General features: G+C 49.0%; 5 protein-coding genes across 5 annotated transcripts; 2 read left to right on the forward strand and 3 right to left on the reverse strand.

Moving 5' to 3' along the window:
- Nucleotides 1-327: 327 nt before the first annotated feature.
- On the reverse strand, nucleotides 328-2,505 carry BDV27DRAFT_137005 (kynurenine--oxoglutarate transaminase). Its single transcript, XM_032068900.1, has 9 exons — nucleotides 2,137-2,505; nucleotides 2,008-2,076; nucleotides 1,861-1,945; nucleotides 1,698-1,803; nucleotides 1,569-1,641; nucleotides 1,364-1,517; nucleotides 1,297-1,310; nucleotides 816-1,239; nucleotides 328-746 (listed from the first exon to the last, which is right to left on the reverse strand). Exons 1-9 carry the CDS (start codon nucleotides 2,328-2,330, stop codon nucleotides 456-458), a joined length of 1,410 nt encoding a protein of 469 aa, XP_031921952.1. The 5' UTR covers nucleotides 2,331-2,505; the 3' UTR covers nucleotides 328-455.
- Nucleotides 2,506-2,580: 75 nt separating this feature from the next.
- BDV27DRAFT_137007 (ssDNA-dependent ATPase MGS1) lies at nucleotides 2,581-4,826 on the forward strand. The gene has a single exon (XM_032068901.1). The coding sequence runs from the start codon at nucleotides 2,704-2,706 to the stop codon at nucleotides 4,285-4,287; it is 1,584 nt and encodes a 527-aa protein (XP_031921953.1). The 5' UTR covers nucleotides 2,581-2,703; the 3' UTR covers nucleotides 4,288-4,826.
- Nucleotides 4,827-5,048: 222 nt separating this feature from the next.
- cdc31 (putative cell division control protein Cdc31) lies at nucleotides 5,049-6,144 on the forward strand. Its single transcript, XM_032077143.1, has 2 exons — nucleotides 5,049-5,484; nucleotides 5,575-6,144. The coding sequence occupies exons 1-2, from the start codon at nucleotides 5,215-5,217 to the stop codon at nucleotides 6,058-6,060; spliced, it is 756 nt and encodes a 251-aa protein (XP_031921954.1). The 5' UTR covers nucleotides 5,049-5,214; the 3' UTR covers nucleotides 6,061-6,144.
- A 332-nt stretch (nucleotides 6,145-6,476) lies between these two features.
- admB (ADAM family of metalloprotease ADM-B) lies at nucleotides 6,477-10,066 on the reverse strand. The gene is made up of 2 exons (XM_032068902.1): nucleotides 9,287-10,066; nucleotides 6,477-9,214 (listed from the first exon to the last, which is right to left on the reverse strand). The coding sequence occupies exons 1-2, from the start codon at nucleotides 9,354-9,356 to the stop codon at nucleotides 6,921-6,923; spliced, it is 2,364 nt and encodes a 787-aa protein (XP_031921955.1). The 5' UTR covers nucleotides 9,357-10,066; the 3' UTR covers nucleotides 6,477-6,920.
- BDV27DRAFT_137011 (putative DNA polymerase iota) lies at nucleotides 9,922-13,302 on the reverse strand. The gene is made up of 5 exons (XM_032068903.1): nucleotides 13,217-13,302; nucleotides 12,582-13,147; nucleotides 12,211-12,498; nucleotides 10,076-12,119; nucleotides 9,922-9,994 (listed from the first exon to the last, which is right to left on the reverse strand). Exons 2-4 carry the CDS (start codon nucleotides 12,630-12,632, stop codon nucleotides 10,602-10,604), a joined length of 1,857 nt encoding a protein of 618 aa, XP_031921956.1. The 5' UTR covers nucleotides 12,633-13,147; nucleotides 13,217-13,302; the 3' UTR covers nucleotides 9,922-9,994; nucleotides 10,076-10,601.
- Between the last annotated feature and the right edge of the window lie 227 nt (nucleotides 13,303-13,529).

A 13,529-nucleotide genomic window follows, 5' to 3' on the forward strand; every position in this document is an offset into this window, starting at 1 on the left:
GGCCACACCGCCGTAGTCTAGAGTCTGGGACTCTAGACGCAGCTGCAATAGCCGACATCCTGTGCCAGGTTTATTTTTGGTGATCTCTCCCATCCTTCTCCAATCGATCTTTTATTGATCATTCATCAGAAGTGTCAAGAAACAACTAATAATCTAGAAGTCGAGGAAGTGGATAGAAGAGAAGTTTTAGGGACTGCTTGATGCAAGTCCTTGAACTTGGGACTGTCGGACAAATGCCAACCACATCAACGAGGGGAAAAAAAAAAAAAAAAAAGTAAAGAAAAGAAAAAGGAAAAAAAAAGGAAAAAAAAAAGAGCTATTGTGACCACCTCATCCAGTGTTCCCTGTTAACATTCTCTATGTAATCTAACACCGTAAATCTAGCAGGGATAACTCATGCCATTATGGTTCTCTGTTCTATGGCTCCACAAAAAGTTTTTGCACTAAGCATAACTTTACTGTATAATATACTTCTTTAAACCACGCAGCCTCTCCTTGGCGGTCTCCAAAACATCATCGTTCTTGCATACGGCAAACCGGAGATAATCCTCCGCGATGTGGGCATTGGCGTCAGTATAGAACTCGGTTGGAGGAATGGCCGCAACGCCAACCTCATGAATGAGGAACCAGCAAAGCTTGAAGTCGCGGGGGCGGCTTGCAACATGAGGAGGGAACGGGTAGTCTTCCGGCAGCTTCACTGAGGACATGTTTGCGAGAACAAAGTAGCCACCCTCGGGGTCAGAGTACTAGTGCCATTTGTTAGGGATCATTCAAAATAGTTTATGGCTCGAGATTTTTATATCACTAGAACATACCGGAATGTTAAGTTCGTCAAATACCTCACAGAAGCGCTCCATCTTCTTCTTCATTTCGGTGCGGCTCTCATCCCAGAAGCCAGCCTTGTCGGCTTGCTCAAACGCAACAGCTGCAGCTTCTTGAAGGGGAGACACGCTACTGTAGCAGATTCGAGTGTGTGCGCCAGCCACGTACTTGATCAGATGCTCAGGGCCAATGAGGTAACCAACCCGCCAGCCAGTAGCGTAGAAGGCCTTCCCAGCCGAACCCACCGTGAGAGTGCGCTCGTAAAGCTCAGGCGACAATGTAGCGATCCTGGTAAAAGGAACATAGTAGAGACGGTCGTAGACCTCGTCAGAAAGAATGATGAGATTGTGCTTGATACAGAGCTCGCCGATTTTCTCAAGCTCATCACGAGAGAAAACCTTTCCTACAGGGTTGTGGCTGTTGTGGCCATTAGTAGTTTGCTAAGGCATGGTCACTAGGGGCAGTAATGCTCACGGCGAGTTCAAAACCTAATGAGTTAGATGGAGAAATGTATCGAGGAGGGTCAAGAATACTCGCTTACAATCATTCTAGTCTTGGGATTAATAGTCTTCTCCAGCTCTTCGAAGTCTATAGACCATTCCGAAGCTGGCGAAGTCCTTGTAGCTCCATCCTTGGGAGGGTGAAGGGGGACATATCGAATGGTACCTCCGGGCATTTCGATGTTGCTGATGTATCTGTTCTTGGGTGTCAGGCATACGCAAGTTGCTATACAGTAGCGCACTCACTGGTCAAAGAAAGGTTCAAAGATGATAACCTCATCGCCAGGTTCAATGAAGCCCATAAAAGCACTTAGCATCCCTTTGAATTGTCAGTCAGGTAAACCCCAAGCCGCATCACACCATGACGGCTATTACCTTCATTTGCACCTGTGGTGATCGTAACCTCGGTGTCCGGGTTGAGCTTTCGGCCGAAGGATGGAGAATACGCATCCGCAATAGCTTGCTTGAGGCGAGGACGACCCTGTGCCGAAATGAGCCGGTGTTTGGGTGTATCAGCGCCCTTCGATCATTTTCGTACCTTGGTCGGGGAGTACTGGTTACATTCAACTTTGTCGAGAGCCTCCTTTGCGGCATCAATCGCAAACTGAGGAGGGTTGTAGCCACTGGTAGAGGGTATAACATTAGCCAGCCAGGTCACTGCCCGGATCATAAAAATCGTACTTACAAGAATCCCTGGCCCATGTTCACGATAGGCTGAACAGGGGAGGCCGCAGCGGCTTCATTGACGATTGACCTGAAAGCCAATTAGACCGACAATACAGCAACAGTTCAGTCCCAACGTTTATCCCCATACCAAACATCTTGTCTCTGGCCAGCGACCCGTTTTGCCGGGCGAAAAGGGTCCGCACGAGAGGTGGTAGCGGACATTGCTCTAGCGCGGGGATCGAGAAAGCGGGGTGGCGTATGTCTCGAGAACAAGGGTTGTTGTGTTGGAGTCTTGAATCTCGCGATTGCTGTAGAGATAGAAGTCCGATAGCCCGAAAACATAGGTGAAGGGAAGATCGAGGGTTGAAACGGTGCGGGGGAGAAAGTGATTTAATGATCCGTAGCAGTCGCAGGAATAGTTGACTCCAATCGGCCAAAATGATAGGGTGCCTAAGGCTACTCCTTATGGCGTACGCAGTACGGAGTACTAGGGCGCAAATTGCGTGCTTGCTGCTCCATCATCATCCTCAGGCATCCAGGCATAGCTCCCCGATTACTCATTGACACGAAACCCCACTCTAATCAATTAATTGGGGAAAACGCGTGAGATCACGCGTCTGGCCATTGTTTGATTGACAGGTTGATTAATTAAATATGATCGGGTTGCTCTGACTCCCAACAACCTGATTTCCGGTGTCTCGATGATTCAAGCGCTATGGTGTCTTGTCCAATATGCGGAAACTCTGTATCATCTCTGAAAATCAACGACCATATTGATTCCAATTGTCAAAACTTTATCGATGAACCAACGTCCAGCACTGGGGACCTGACTTCCTCTCAGAAGGCACAGGTCCCCAGCTTTTTCCAACCTACCTCTGCTCGGAAAGCATCCGCCCAGCCCAACTCGCATCCCGACTCCTCGCCTTCACAAAGTATTACCCGCAAGAGACCCTCGGCACCTGAAGCGGAAATAGTAACAGATGGCAACAAGAAGACTAGAAACGATGCAGAGCAATCTGTGAAGAGGCCAAAAGTGAGCGCATTGCAGAAGGCAGCGCCGTTAGCAGAGCGCATGCGGCCTCGGACTCTTGATGATGTCTGCGGTCAAGACCTCGTCGGCCCCCACGGCGTTCTTCGCGGGCTCATTGAAAATGACCGGGTCCCAAGCATGATATTATGGGGTGGTCCCGGAACTGGTAAAACAACGATTGCGAGGGTTATCGCTTCGATGGTTGGGAGCAGATTTGTGGAGATCAACAGTACCAGCACTGGGGTCGCAGAGTGCAAGAAAATATTCTCTGACGCCAAGAGCGAACTTAGCCTCACGGGAAGAAAGACAATAATCTTCTGTGACGAAATCCACCGCTTCTCTAAATCACAGCAAGATGTCTTCTTGGGCCCGGTAGAAAGTGGGCAAGTTACTCTTATCGGTGCTACAACGGAAAATCCTTCCTTCAAAGTGCAGAATGCACTGCTCTCCAGATGTAGGACTTTCACCCTGGCAAAGCTTACGGATGAAGATGTCAAATCTATATTGGACCGAGCTTTGCGGGAGGAGGGACCAAAGTATTCGCCTTCTGCCCTGGTAGATGACGAGTTGATCAACTACCTCGCAAAGTTCTCTGACGGGGATGCTCGGACCTCCCTTAATCTTCTGGAACTCGCTATGGATCTATCCAAACGCCCGGGGATCACTAAGGAAGAGTTAAAGCGGTCTTTGACTAAAACTCTTGTCTACGATCGTGCGGGTGACCAACATTATGATACCATTTCCGCCTTTCACAAGTCCCTCCGGGGCAGCGATCCGGATGCCGCTCTGTATTACCTCGCCCGCATGATTCAGTCGGGAGAAGACCCATTGTACATTGCTCGCCGTCTAATCGTAGTGGCATCGGAAGACATTGGTCTGGCAGATAACAGCATGCTCACTCTGGCTATTTCTACCCATGCGGCCGTGGAGAAGATCGGACTCCCAGAGGCGCGGATCAACCTGGCACATGCGACCGTGGCTATGGCGTTAGCAAAGAAGAGTACCCGGTCATACAGAGGTCTCAACAATGCGTTCGCGGCATTGGCAGAACCAGGCATTGCCGGGCTGCCGATTCCAATTCATCTGCGGAATGCCCCCACTCGATTAATGAAGGAACTAGGTTATGGGAAGGAGTACAAGTACAATCCGAACTATTTGAATGGCGAGGTAGCACAAGAATACTTGCCTGAGAGACTTCAAGGCCGGAAATTCCTTGAGGATCTCGATCTTGGTCGTCAGGTTGACCCGGACCTCAATGGTCAGCGTTGAGCAGAACGCCCTTATGGACTAAATCACCTACCTTGTCCCCCAAGCTGACGCGTTACGCACATGAGTGCGGCAGCTGAGCATTTTCAATTGTGGAGGTTGGTGTTGGGGGATGAGATCCATTCAACCCTTATAAGCCAGATACCTACGTTGGCTGTCAGACTACAAAGCCGCTCCAATTGAAGGCTCGACTGTCCCGCACGATGAGTTTTCTATGGTGGTAACTAGGATGGCTGGAAATTCATTCAATGTCAAGCCCATTGATAGACAAACGAATGAACGATTTTGGCGAACTCAGCACTGACGAAACTACAAGCTCGACCGACACTTACAGAAGAATATGAATGCATCTTCAGACTGCGACTTGACAGTCGCGATAGAGTATAATACTACCATTGCTTCACGAGTGGCAGAGCGTTTCGGACTTATTTTTCTTTCTTTTGGGGGACTCCCAGGCAACGAGTATGGATCTGGTGTGGGCTAACTGAACCTGATGATAAACAACTCTTAAGATGTAAAGTGTGGAATGTAGATATACAATCTTCTGTTCGACTGTAAACAAATCAGTGGGTGTAAGATCTAAATGCGTTAATGTAAAATTTCCAATAAATGTAAGAAGTAACTGTAAACAAAAGATGATTTAATTTACTCCGCGTCACCTTTTTTGACTTGGTCGCGTCTCCGCAGCCCGACAACCTGACAGTTAGTTAGGCAATTAAATCCAATCCTTCCAACCATCCCCACAACAACCACACGGCTCAAAACAATTCTATGGCTTAATTCACTACAACAAAAACCATTGTCACTCCCTACTCTCATTTTACAGAACATCCACCCTTCTGACAAGTTGATCGCATCCCGGTGCTTTTCCACCGGCGATCACCCACCGCGGGATCTCCCTCATAACCACCAACCACGACAACGACCACCATGGCGTCGCAAGGGTTTGGCTCGCGCTCATTCGCCTCCACAAGGCTACCTGACCGGTCTATGAACGCCAATCCAACCCCCTTCGCCGCGTCCACCTTCTCCCGTCAACGACTAGGGGCTCCAGGATCAGGCGACCAAGGAGCCGACGCAGCGAGATCCTCGCAACAGGCGCCACAGCCACCAGTCCATTCGCAGACCCACGGCCCTTCACAGGACTCGAATCCTCTGAGTCGATTAACTGAGGAACAACGGGAAGAGATCAATGAAGCTGTATGACCCCCTTCTTACATCCCCGCAAGAAAAAAAACAAAAGGTTTAGCAAGGAAGCTAACATAAACACACTTCTCCCCAACCCAACAGTTCACCCTCTTCGACCTCGACCGCGACCAACATCTAGACTACCATGAACTCCGCGTCGCTTTCCGCGCCTTAGGCTTTACTCTCCCTAAGCAAGAACTCATCTCCCTTCTCACGACTTATGGCGTACCCCGTCCCCAAGTCCAGCAGCAATCCTCAGCCCAACAACAACAACAACAGGCCAAGACCGCTCCCGCCACGAATCCCCAGCACCCATCCAATTTGCTCATGCCCCTCTCTGCCTTTCAGGCCGTCACGGCGCTGAAGATCCTGGAGCGCGACCCCCGGGATGAGATTCTGCGAGCGTTCGAGCTCTTCGATGAGGGCGGCAAGGGGTACATCGATCTGGAAGATCTGAGGCGGGTTGCGCGGGAGTTGGGCGAAACAGGCCTCGAGGAAGAGGAACTCAGGGCTATGATTGAGGAGTTTGATCTGGAGGGTGTGGGTGGTGTCACCCGGGAGGCGTTTGTGAGTATATGTTGGCAGTGATTACGTTTCTCTTTCTCCTTTCCTTTCCTTTTCTTTTTTTGTCCCTTCTCTTTTTGTTTATGGTGTAAATTGTTTTTTGGCTGTGTAATGTTCTCTGTTGCGAGATTCTCTTTTACTTGTTGGGCTTGGCTCTGTGGCTCGATCCTGGGGATTGACTAAAACTTACCTATGTTGCGTACGCGGGCAATAACTTCCTATGTCCTGAGAGTGACTGGTTTGTGTGAACTGATAGTATCATTCTGTACTTTGGTTCTGCATTGTCCGTTTTACTTTTTCTTTTTCTTGGCAGCATTTCGAATTTGCTGGATGTTTCCCTTGGGCATTGGATGGGCGCCTATCGGTTGTGGGATTCCCCCCTTTGGATGAATTATATACGATTCCATTGAGTCTTGATTTACTGTGTATTGGTGTCGGACATTGTAATTGAGAACTTGGTGCTATTATAAACTTGTGTCTGTAGATGTGCAGTTGCTCCGTCTTCTAATGACGATGGCTCATAAGTGACAGCAATCAATATTTATCACACTCCCAGCACCAAAGGAGTGCGCGTCTCAATTATACAAGGGCACCATTAATGAGCCAGCCCGATAGCAAACATGACAAGGAAAGAACACCAAAGCTCAAGACCATTGAATACCGAGAGAGAGCGGTAGGGGATGGGAAAAATAGTATAAAGCAAACAAGACATGTCACCGAAGTCTTCCCTGTAGCATGCAGGTGCCGCCACATATTACTATACTTACGCCGGATCCAAAAGAGAACTGAAAGAAAGAATGCCACCAGGATGCAATGTTCGCAGATTCGTCATGAGAATTCGTGTCAGATGAAGTGTAAATGTATATATAACATACATAACCCAATCAAGCATATCGCGGTGCTTGATTACCATATGCTGGGGGCGGATATGGCGGCGGAGGGTCTGCAAGCCCCTGATATCCACGCGGCGGCCCATTGGGCCACTGATTCATTGGGATCGGTTGCTGCATAGGACGAGCCCAGGGTCCATATGGACCGGCAGGTGGTGGCATGGGCTTTACTGTCGGTCGTGCCCGACGACAGCGGTTGATCAAGCACCACAGGATTGACAGCACAATTAGCCCCCCCACACCACACGCAACGCCAATGACTAGGTTCTTGTGATCGTCAATCCAGCCCTTGACGCTAGAACCGTCGCATTTTCCGTTCTTGCAATGGCCACCACCGCTACAAGGGGTGCCGTCCAAGAAGTTCTGGTTGACGCCGTAGCATTGACCAAATGTGTTAGAGGAGCAGACCACTTCACAGGACGAGCCATATGCAGAACAAGCGTACGTCTCGTTGCTATGCAGCAAACTACCCATGACGGACCGACACTGGTAATCTCGACTAGTACACTGTCCACTGGCGCAAGTTAGACCGGCCGAGGAATCACCACATTTCGTTCCATCTTTCTTGAAAGAGTCAGAAGGGCAAGTACTCGAAGTGCCGCTGCACGTTTCTTCCTCATCGCATTCGCCACGGCTGGCTCGACAGACGGTTCCAGCAGAAGAGAATTGACATTTTGAACAGCAGCTGTCATTGGCATCATCGCAAACCGCGCCGCTTTTGAACTTGCACGTTTTGGCATCACAGCAGCTATTGTCTCCGCAGGATTCTTCCCCGCCACAGTCGCAGTCTTCTCCGGACTCAACAATGCCATTGCCACATTGATGGCCAGTATAGGTGGTGACTCCCCGGTTGTCGGAAAGGCAACTGGACTTGACGCTGTTGCGACCCAGGGCCGAGCAAATGTTTCCGATTGTACACTTGGAAAACTCTGTGATATCTGTGCCCGTGGTCGGGTTCATAATATACTGCCCCCTTGCATCACAGGAGGATGCAGTCAAAGGACAGCACTGCGATGACGCCTCAAGATTTTGCCCACATGTCTGGGTATCACAATCATGAACCGCTCCGAAAGTGTGACCCGATTCATGGGCAAAGATCTGCCATCCGCCACCTGAAGAGCGTACAACGACGTTGGTACCACTGACTGCGTTCGCGGCATCTGATACAACATCTGCATTACACAACTGCCCAAGCCATGCCAATCCAACCTCGCTGCCTGTGGGGCAGTTGCTCATGAGGGTCCAATAAGCATTGGTATCTTTTTGCTGCCCACGCCACTTGGAGAACTTATCCAGTCGAGATGAGATATTCCCCTCGGAACACGGCATGTTCCACTCTGCTGAAGCGGGAGGAGTTTCTGGGCAATCCTTTTCGGTGATGGTTAGGTTGCGTAGGCCGATGGAGATATTGAAGGATTTCTCGTAGACATTAGATGCGCTGTTGACAGTATTTATGATCCATTTCTGGGCGGCTTCTTTGTCATCAAACGAACCGGTGAAGCCACAGTCCGTAGCGATACCGATCAACGCGACTTTCTTGGTGTCGGGGCAACCAGACGTATCACCAATGGTCGACTTCAAGCTCACACCACCACTGTTGCCCGACACACCCCCAGTGTCAGATTGCCGCTTGGTAAGTCCGAACAGCGAATTTAGAGACATCGCACCCCATTGACTCATGTCCTCCTCGGCTTGGAGAATCGGGTGACTTGGGTCGGCATTAAAGCTAAGTTTGTCGGCTTGGCACGACGAGGAAACGGGGAATGAGCGCTTCAAGTCGGTATGTAGTTCCCGGATCATGTCGGAATCTCGATAGAAGACCATGTATTCTCCTTTCCGGTCTGGGATGCCCACATCTTGCTGACGTTTGTTTTGCAGGTACGTTGATTTCAACTCGACATGATGTTTATCGTCGTGGACGCTGAAGACTCCTTCAAATAGAGGCTGTGACCCATCATTTTTCAAGTATATCCGGGCCCATCCTACAGGATCCCACATGCCTTTGCCCCTCCCAACCAACGCACGGCCTTTGAAGACCTTGTGTTCATGTCGCTCGATTGGCTCTTCACGTTGAATGTTTCCATGGCGGTCTAGGTACTGTACATATGCGTCTTCCGCTAGAATATCATGGTTCGGTTCTAATTCTAGTTTTATTCGTTGGTTTTTGTCACGCAGGTTGAACGTGACATCGAAATGAGAAAGGTGATCGACTTGATGCGCGGACGTATGGATCTTAGGATGATCTAGAGTCGAGACACGCTGAATAGCATTTGGCTCCTGCGACCGAGCTGTTCAATATTTCAAGGTTAGAGACTGGCATAAGCTGAGCAGTTAGGAAAGGAAAATATATGCAAGCCAACCTTCTGCGTGAGCTGCAAGGAGTGAGATTGCACTGGTAGCAAACCAAAGTGATTGTTTAAACAACCTCATAGCCGCTCTTGGTGGCTAACACCCAGAGTATTGATCGAATCCGACCGATAGATAGGCTGTAAGGCAGGGTAGTGCGCGGAAAAGTTTAGAGGTCCCCTTGACTGAGTAACATCAAAAGCATCAGGCAACAACAATAAAAGCGAGGCCGCCGTTTCAATGCACCTGACCAAGTTCGATATAAACAAGGCGACTTGGTTGATTCTGGGCGGCAGTCGCTCTTCCGCACCTCACGGCAAACGGTACAAGCACGCAATATGCAAGCGAATGATAGGGGGATCCTTCCAGGCAGCGAGCAATCGGTCAACTAGAGACGCCACGGCGAGACGCTTGGCTGGGGCGCAGCAGTCTTGGCGAATGCGCCGATGTGTTGCTGTAGTGAGTGAGATCAACAAACCGAACGAGCGTGGGGATGTAGACAGAAATGGAAATGAGATGGACAGCTAAAAGATATGGAAGGAGGAATAGAGAACGGATAGAGGGGGAAGGGAACGAATTAATTGTGAGAGGTTGTCGTGGAGATCAACCGGCAAAAGATGAGCTGGGACTCGGAAGTCGGATTTAATGTCAACACGATGCGGGAGGAATGAAAGAAAATCGGGGTTCAGCAGACTGGGCTGAGAGTGGGTTAGGGATGGTCCCTTAAGCTGATTAGTGGACGGATCAATTGGTTGTCCACAGCCTCAGGGTTGTGATCGGCGGGGGAATGGAATGGCGCTTACCGTGGCTGGAACTTTTAGTGCTGACAGTAGTATATAAAAGGAGATTTTAATGTTGTCAGAAAGACAGAGGAAATGAAGATATTTTCAAGACAGAGTCATTGGATAGCGCTTCCCCAAGAGTACCTCGAATGCTGTCGCAGAGAAACTTCAACCAGGGACCAAGTGGATCAAAACGTTCCGAGACAGTAAACAATTTTGTCTAGGTCACGTGTTTTGGAGAAACAGGGCCTAAACTCTAAGGGACCAGCCCAGACAACAGCCCTATTCCGACTGAGACAGAGTCATCATCACTGTCACGATTGATTAGGCATCAAGATTTTGCCAAAAATGAAGAGGGTGGGGGGAAGGGGGAAGGAAAGAAAAACCCCTAGCCATCCTCACTGGTCGGCCCCTGAGACAAGTCATGGAAACGACCGAGATCTACAACCATGGTACAGCTCGCTTTTGCGACCATAAGTGAACATCGCATACTACATCCGTCATCCACTCCGGATCTAGATCGGATTTCATCGATGTCTCACTAGTATTAGTCCGGTGCAGAATGATACACTTCATGCGCAACAAGTGCAAAATGTGGAATCAGCGCTCCACAACTCGTACACACTACACACGGCATGTCCTCGTCCTCCTCACTTTCCTCCCAGGCATCACCACTGGTTTTATACGCATGTCTATCCAAGCCCACGATTATCTGAGAACTACTGGAAATATCGTTGGATGACAGGCTGGGATCCCTAACGTATTGCGTAGCAGTTTCTGGTGATGACCGCTCCGTCACTGGAACGGGGAAGTCTGGTCTGCGTAACTTGTCCTGCCTCTGGAACATCTTCTCGATGTCTCGTCCACTACTCTGCTTACGCTCCCCAGCTACATCCATCATGTTGGTCACGGCGACGTTCAAGAGACGGATATTCCAGCCAGCCTTCTCGGGATGGAGTTTCCGGAACATCAAGGTCAAAAGTTCGTGCACCAGTTGTTCCGCCAGCGCGTCAATACTCGCATCAAGGCAAAACACATACTGGGGGAGCGGCGCCGAGCGTGAAATACGGTTGAAGCTGGGAGCTTGTGCCCCGTTGGATGTAGGAGGTGGCCGAGGCCTTGTTGACAAACGTAGACTCCTTGGACGAGCAATCCATCGCATATTGGGTATTGTTCGAGAAAGTGACCCTTTCGATCGCGGTTCTGCTACAGCGACATCAGGTTCCTCCTCAGTCAGGTCTGCTCGCATTCGACGTATTAAACTAGCAGTTAGGGAGACCAGCTCTCTTCTAACTTCTTCGAAGGTGCTCAGACACCCATAGGAGTCTTCAATGCTAATCTGGGTCGGTAGGTCCCGAGCTTGAAGGACCTCTGAATTGTCTACACCATGTATCAGGTCCCATACCTTCGTACCAATGCCTTTGGGGGACCCTGGACCGCCTAGGATCTTATCCAAAAGCACCGGGCCCATCCTAGGAAACAAACGAACGTCTCGGACAGTGACTGTATCATCCCTCGCCGTATCAGAAGCAGCCTGATTTAGATTTGACTGGGCCGGACTTCTGAGGTAAGACGTTAGTTTTTGAGAAAGTTTAGATCCAATCCCAGGAATTTTTCTTATGTCATGGGCGTCGAGGAAGTTAAGCACACTGCTCTGGGCGCCTTGCTCCGCCGCAGTATAAGGCGGTAGAAGGGTTGTCTGATTGTTGGGCTTATAAGTATTACCCACTAATTTGGCGAGGATTTTCGAGGTCGAAATGCCTACTGTGGCAGTGTAGCCCTTTTGTTCTTCCAGTTGGCCACGTAGGTAGGCTGCCAGATGGGAAGCAACAAGTAGCTTAATATGTAGCGAGTGAGAATCATTTCCCGCCGGAACCGATGGCCAGGCAGAATCCGATGCTACGTTGGGAGCCGCAGGGTAAGTCGAACCATGGAACCCAGTGGCATCAAATGCGAACCCCAGTGTGGGATCCTGACGGTTGAGATGAAAGAACGAGTGTTCTAGATCGTTTCGATTCAAGAGATCCACATTGTATGTAATCATGTCTGTGACATCCAGAAACAACTGTTGTTCTAGTATCAGAGATAAGGCTCAGAGATCCACAAACCGTGGGGACGCGACAACAACCGAAGAGTGAAATAAGAAACCAACCCACCTCATCAAATCCCAATTTTTCCACTTTCCCGCTCCAGCAGAAGGCACGGAGGAAAAAGTAGAGACTCTTAGACGCATCACGGAATTTTGTTAGATCCTCACCGAGGACGATGACAAGCTCTGGACAAATCTGCCTGGCCTCCTTGATCAGTTGCAGCTTGCGTAATCCCCTTCTGCGAGCCTCGTAGTTACAGGTCACCACGATCTGTTTCTGTTGAACGGCTAAAGGAAGGGTCTTCAACACCGGCTGCTCCACCTCAAAAACCGAAGCATAGAAACAGTCATAGTCCTGTTATAAGAGAAACAAATATATTTATGATTAGTACAGACTAGTCCTGGTCATGACCTGGCTGGTGCTGGGGCTGGACGAACAAAGTGGATTATAATTCGGTGATCATCACGGGGCGGCGGTACCACAGCCATTCAGTCAAACTGCGAGTGACAGAGAAGGGTTCTGTTGGTGTGAGTGAGTGAGTGGAAATAATCATCATGCAGGATTCGTGCATGATTGATAGGCGTAATACAGGAATGTTCTCCATGTGATCCCGGAAACTTGATTGGCTTGAAAGAAAAGGCTGGGGGGTTTGTGGCTGGACTCTTCTTTTTAGGGTGTGCTTGCTCGAGCCATATCAGGAGATACATTTATCCAGGCCTCAAGAAGACTAGTTGCGTCTCAGTGCCCCACTTAGCCTCGTGTCCCAACAGGGATCTTTTTATAGTACCTCAGCATACTCCGTACCGTCCGATGACAATACCTGAATGCTATAAATATCCCTTCACTGCCGTTGATTCCCACTCGACTTTAATTATCTGGACAGCGGGTATATATATACTATGAAGAAAGAATCCACCATGATTCAAATCAGACGATCGAACTGGATCGGCTGGATCTTTCCAAATGGATCAGCCGCGCGTTCAGACTCAGATTAGACCACGAAGTATGTAATCTTACTTTCCAAAAGAAATGAGGAGAAAGAAGGTTAAAATAATAATAATAATAATAATAGTAAAACTGTGTAATAATCATACTGAAAAAAAAAAAAAAAGTTAAAAACATGGTTCTAGTCTGTCTGCAGCGGCGGATCCTTTCCTTCACCTGTTGATACTGTGAATGGGTCCCGACGAGCAACGATTGCTGATGCGGCGTCAATAGTTCTATTTATTATTAGAAGAGTCGCAACGCTGTGTAGTACCGGAGCATTATTATTTTTATTATTATACGCCGGTTTTTTATGATCTCCAATTTTTTTGAAATTAGTTCTTTAAATCCGGAAAACTAATTGCAAGCGGTGTTGGGAGGTTTTTTTTTCGTTTTTTTGG

This window comes from Aspergillus caelatus, assembly GCF_009193585.1.
Source record: "Aspergillus caelatus strain CBS 763.97 unplaced genomic scaffold BDV27scaffold_300, whole genome shotgun sequence".
Classification (NCBI taxonomy): Eukaryota; Fungi; Ascomycota; class Eurotiomycetes; order Eurotiales; family Aspergillaceae; genus Aspergillus; species Aspergillus caelatus.

Bases quoted from the DNA above. Each gene is read 5' to 3' on its own strand.
- BDV27DRAFT_137005 (XM_032068900.1), bottom strand. From the start codon at position 2,330: ATGTTTTCGGGCTATCGGACTTCTATCTCTACAGCAATCGCGAGATTC. The intron at 2,077-2,136 runs GTATGGGGATAA...ATTGGCTTTCAG, and splicing joins GGCCAGAGACAAGATGTTTG to GTCAATCGTCAATGAAGCCG. The intron at 1,518-1,568 runs GTGAGTGCGCTA...ACCCAAGAACAG, and splicing joins TTTGAACCTTTCTTTGACCA to ATACATCAGCAACATCGAAA.
- BDV27DRAFT_137007 (XM_032068901.1), top strand. From the start codon at position 2,704: ATGGTGTCTTGTCCAATATGCGGAAACTCTGTATCATCTCTGAAAATC.
- cdc31 (XM_032077143.1), top strand. From the start codon at position 5,215: ATGGCGTCGCAAGGGTTTGGCTCGCGCTCATTCGCCTCCACAAGGCTA. The intron at 5,485-5,574 runs GTATGACCCCCT...CCAACCCAACAG, and splicing joins GGGAAGAGATCAATGAAGCT to TTCACCCTCTTCGACCTCGA.
- admB (XM_032068902.1), bottom strand. From the start codon at position 9,356: ATGAGGTTGTTTAAACAATCACTTTGGTTTGCTACCAGTGCAATCTCA. The intron at 9,215-9,286 runs GTTGGCTTGCAT...AATATTGAACAG, and splicing joins CCTTGCAGCTCACGCAGAAG to CTCGGTCGCAGGAGCCAAAT.
- BDV27DRAFT_137011 (XM_032068903.1), bottom strand. From the start codon at position 12,632: ATGGCTGTGGTACCGCCGCCCCGTGATGATCACCGAATTATAATCCAC. The intron at 12,499-12,581 runs GTTCGTCCAGCC...CTCTTATAACAG, and splicing joins ACCGAATTATAATCCACTTT to GACTATGACTGTTTCTATGC. The intron at 12,120-12,210 runs GTGGGTTGGTTT...CTAGAACAACAG, and splicing joins AAAAATTGGGATTTGATGAG to TTGTTTCTGGATGTCACAGA.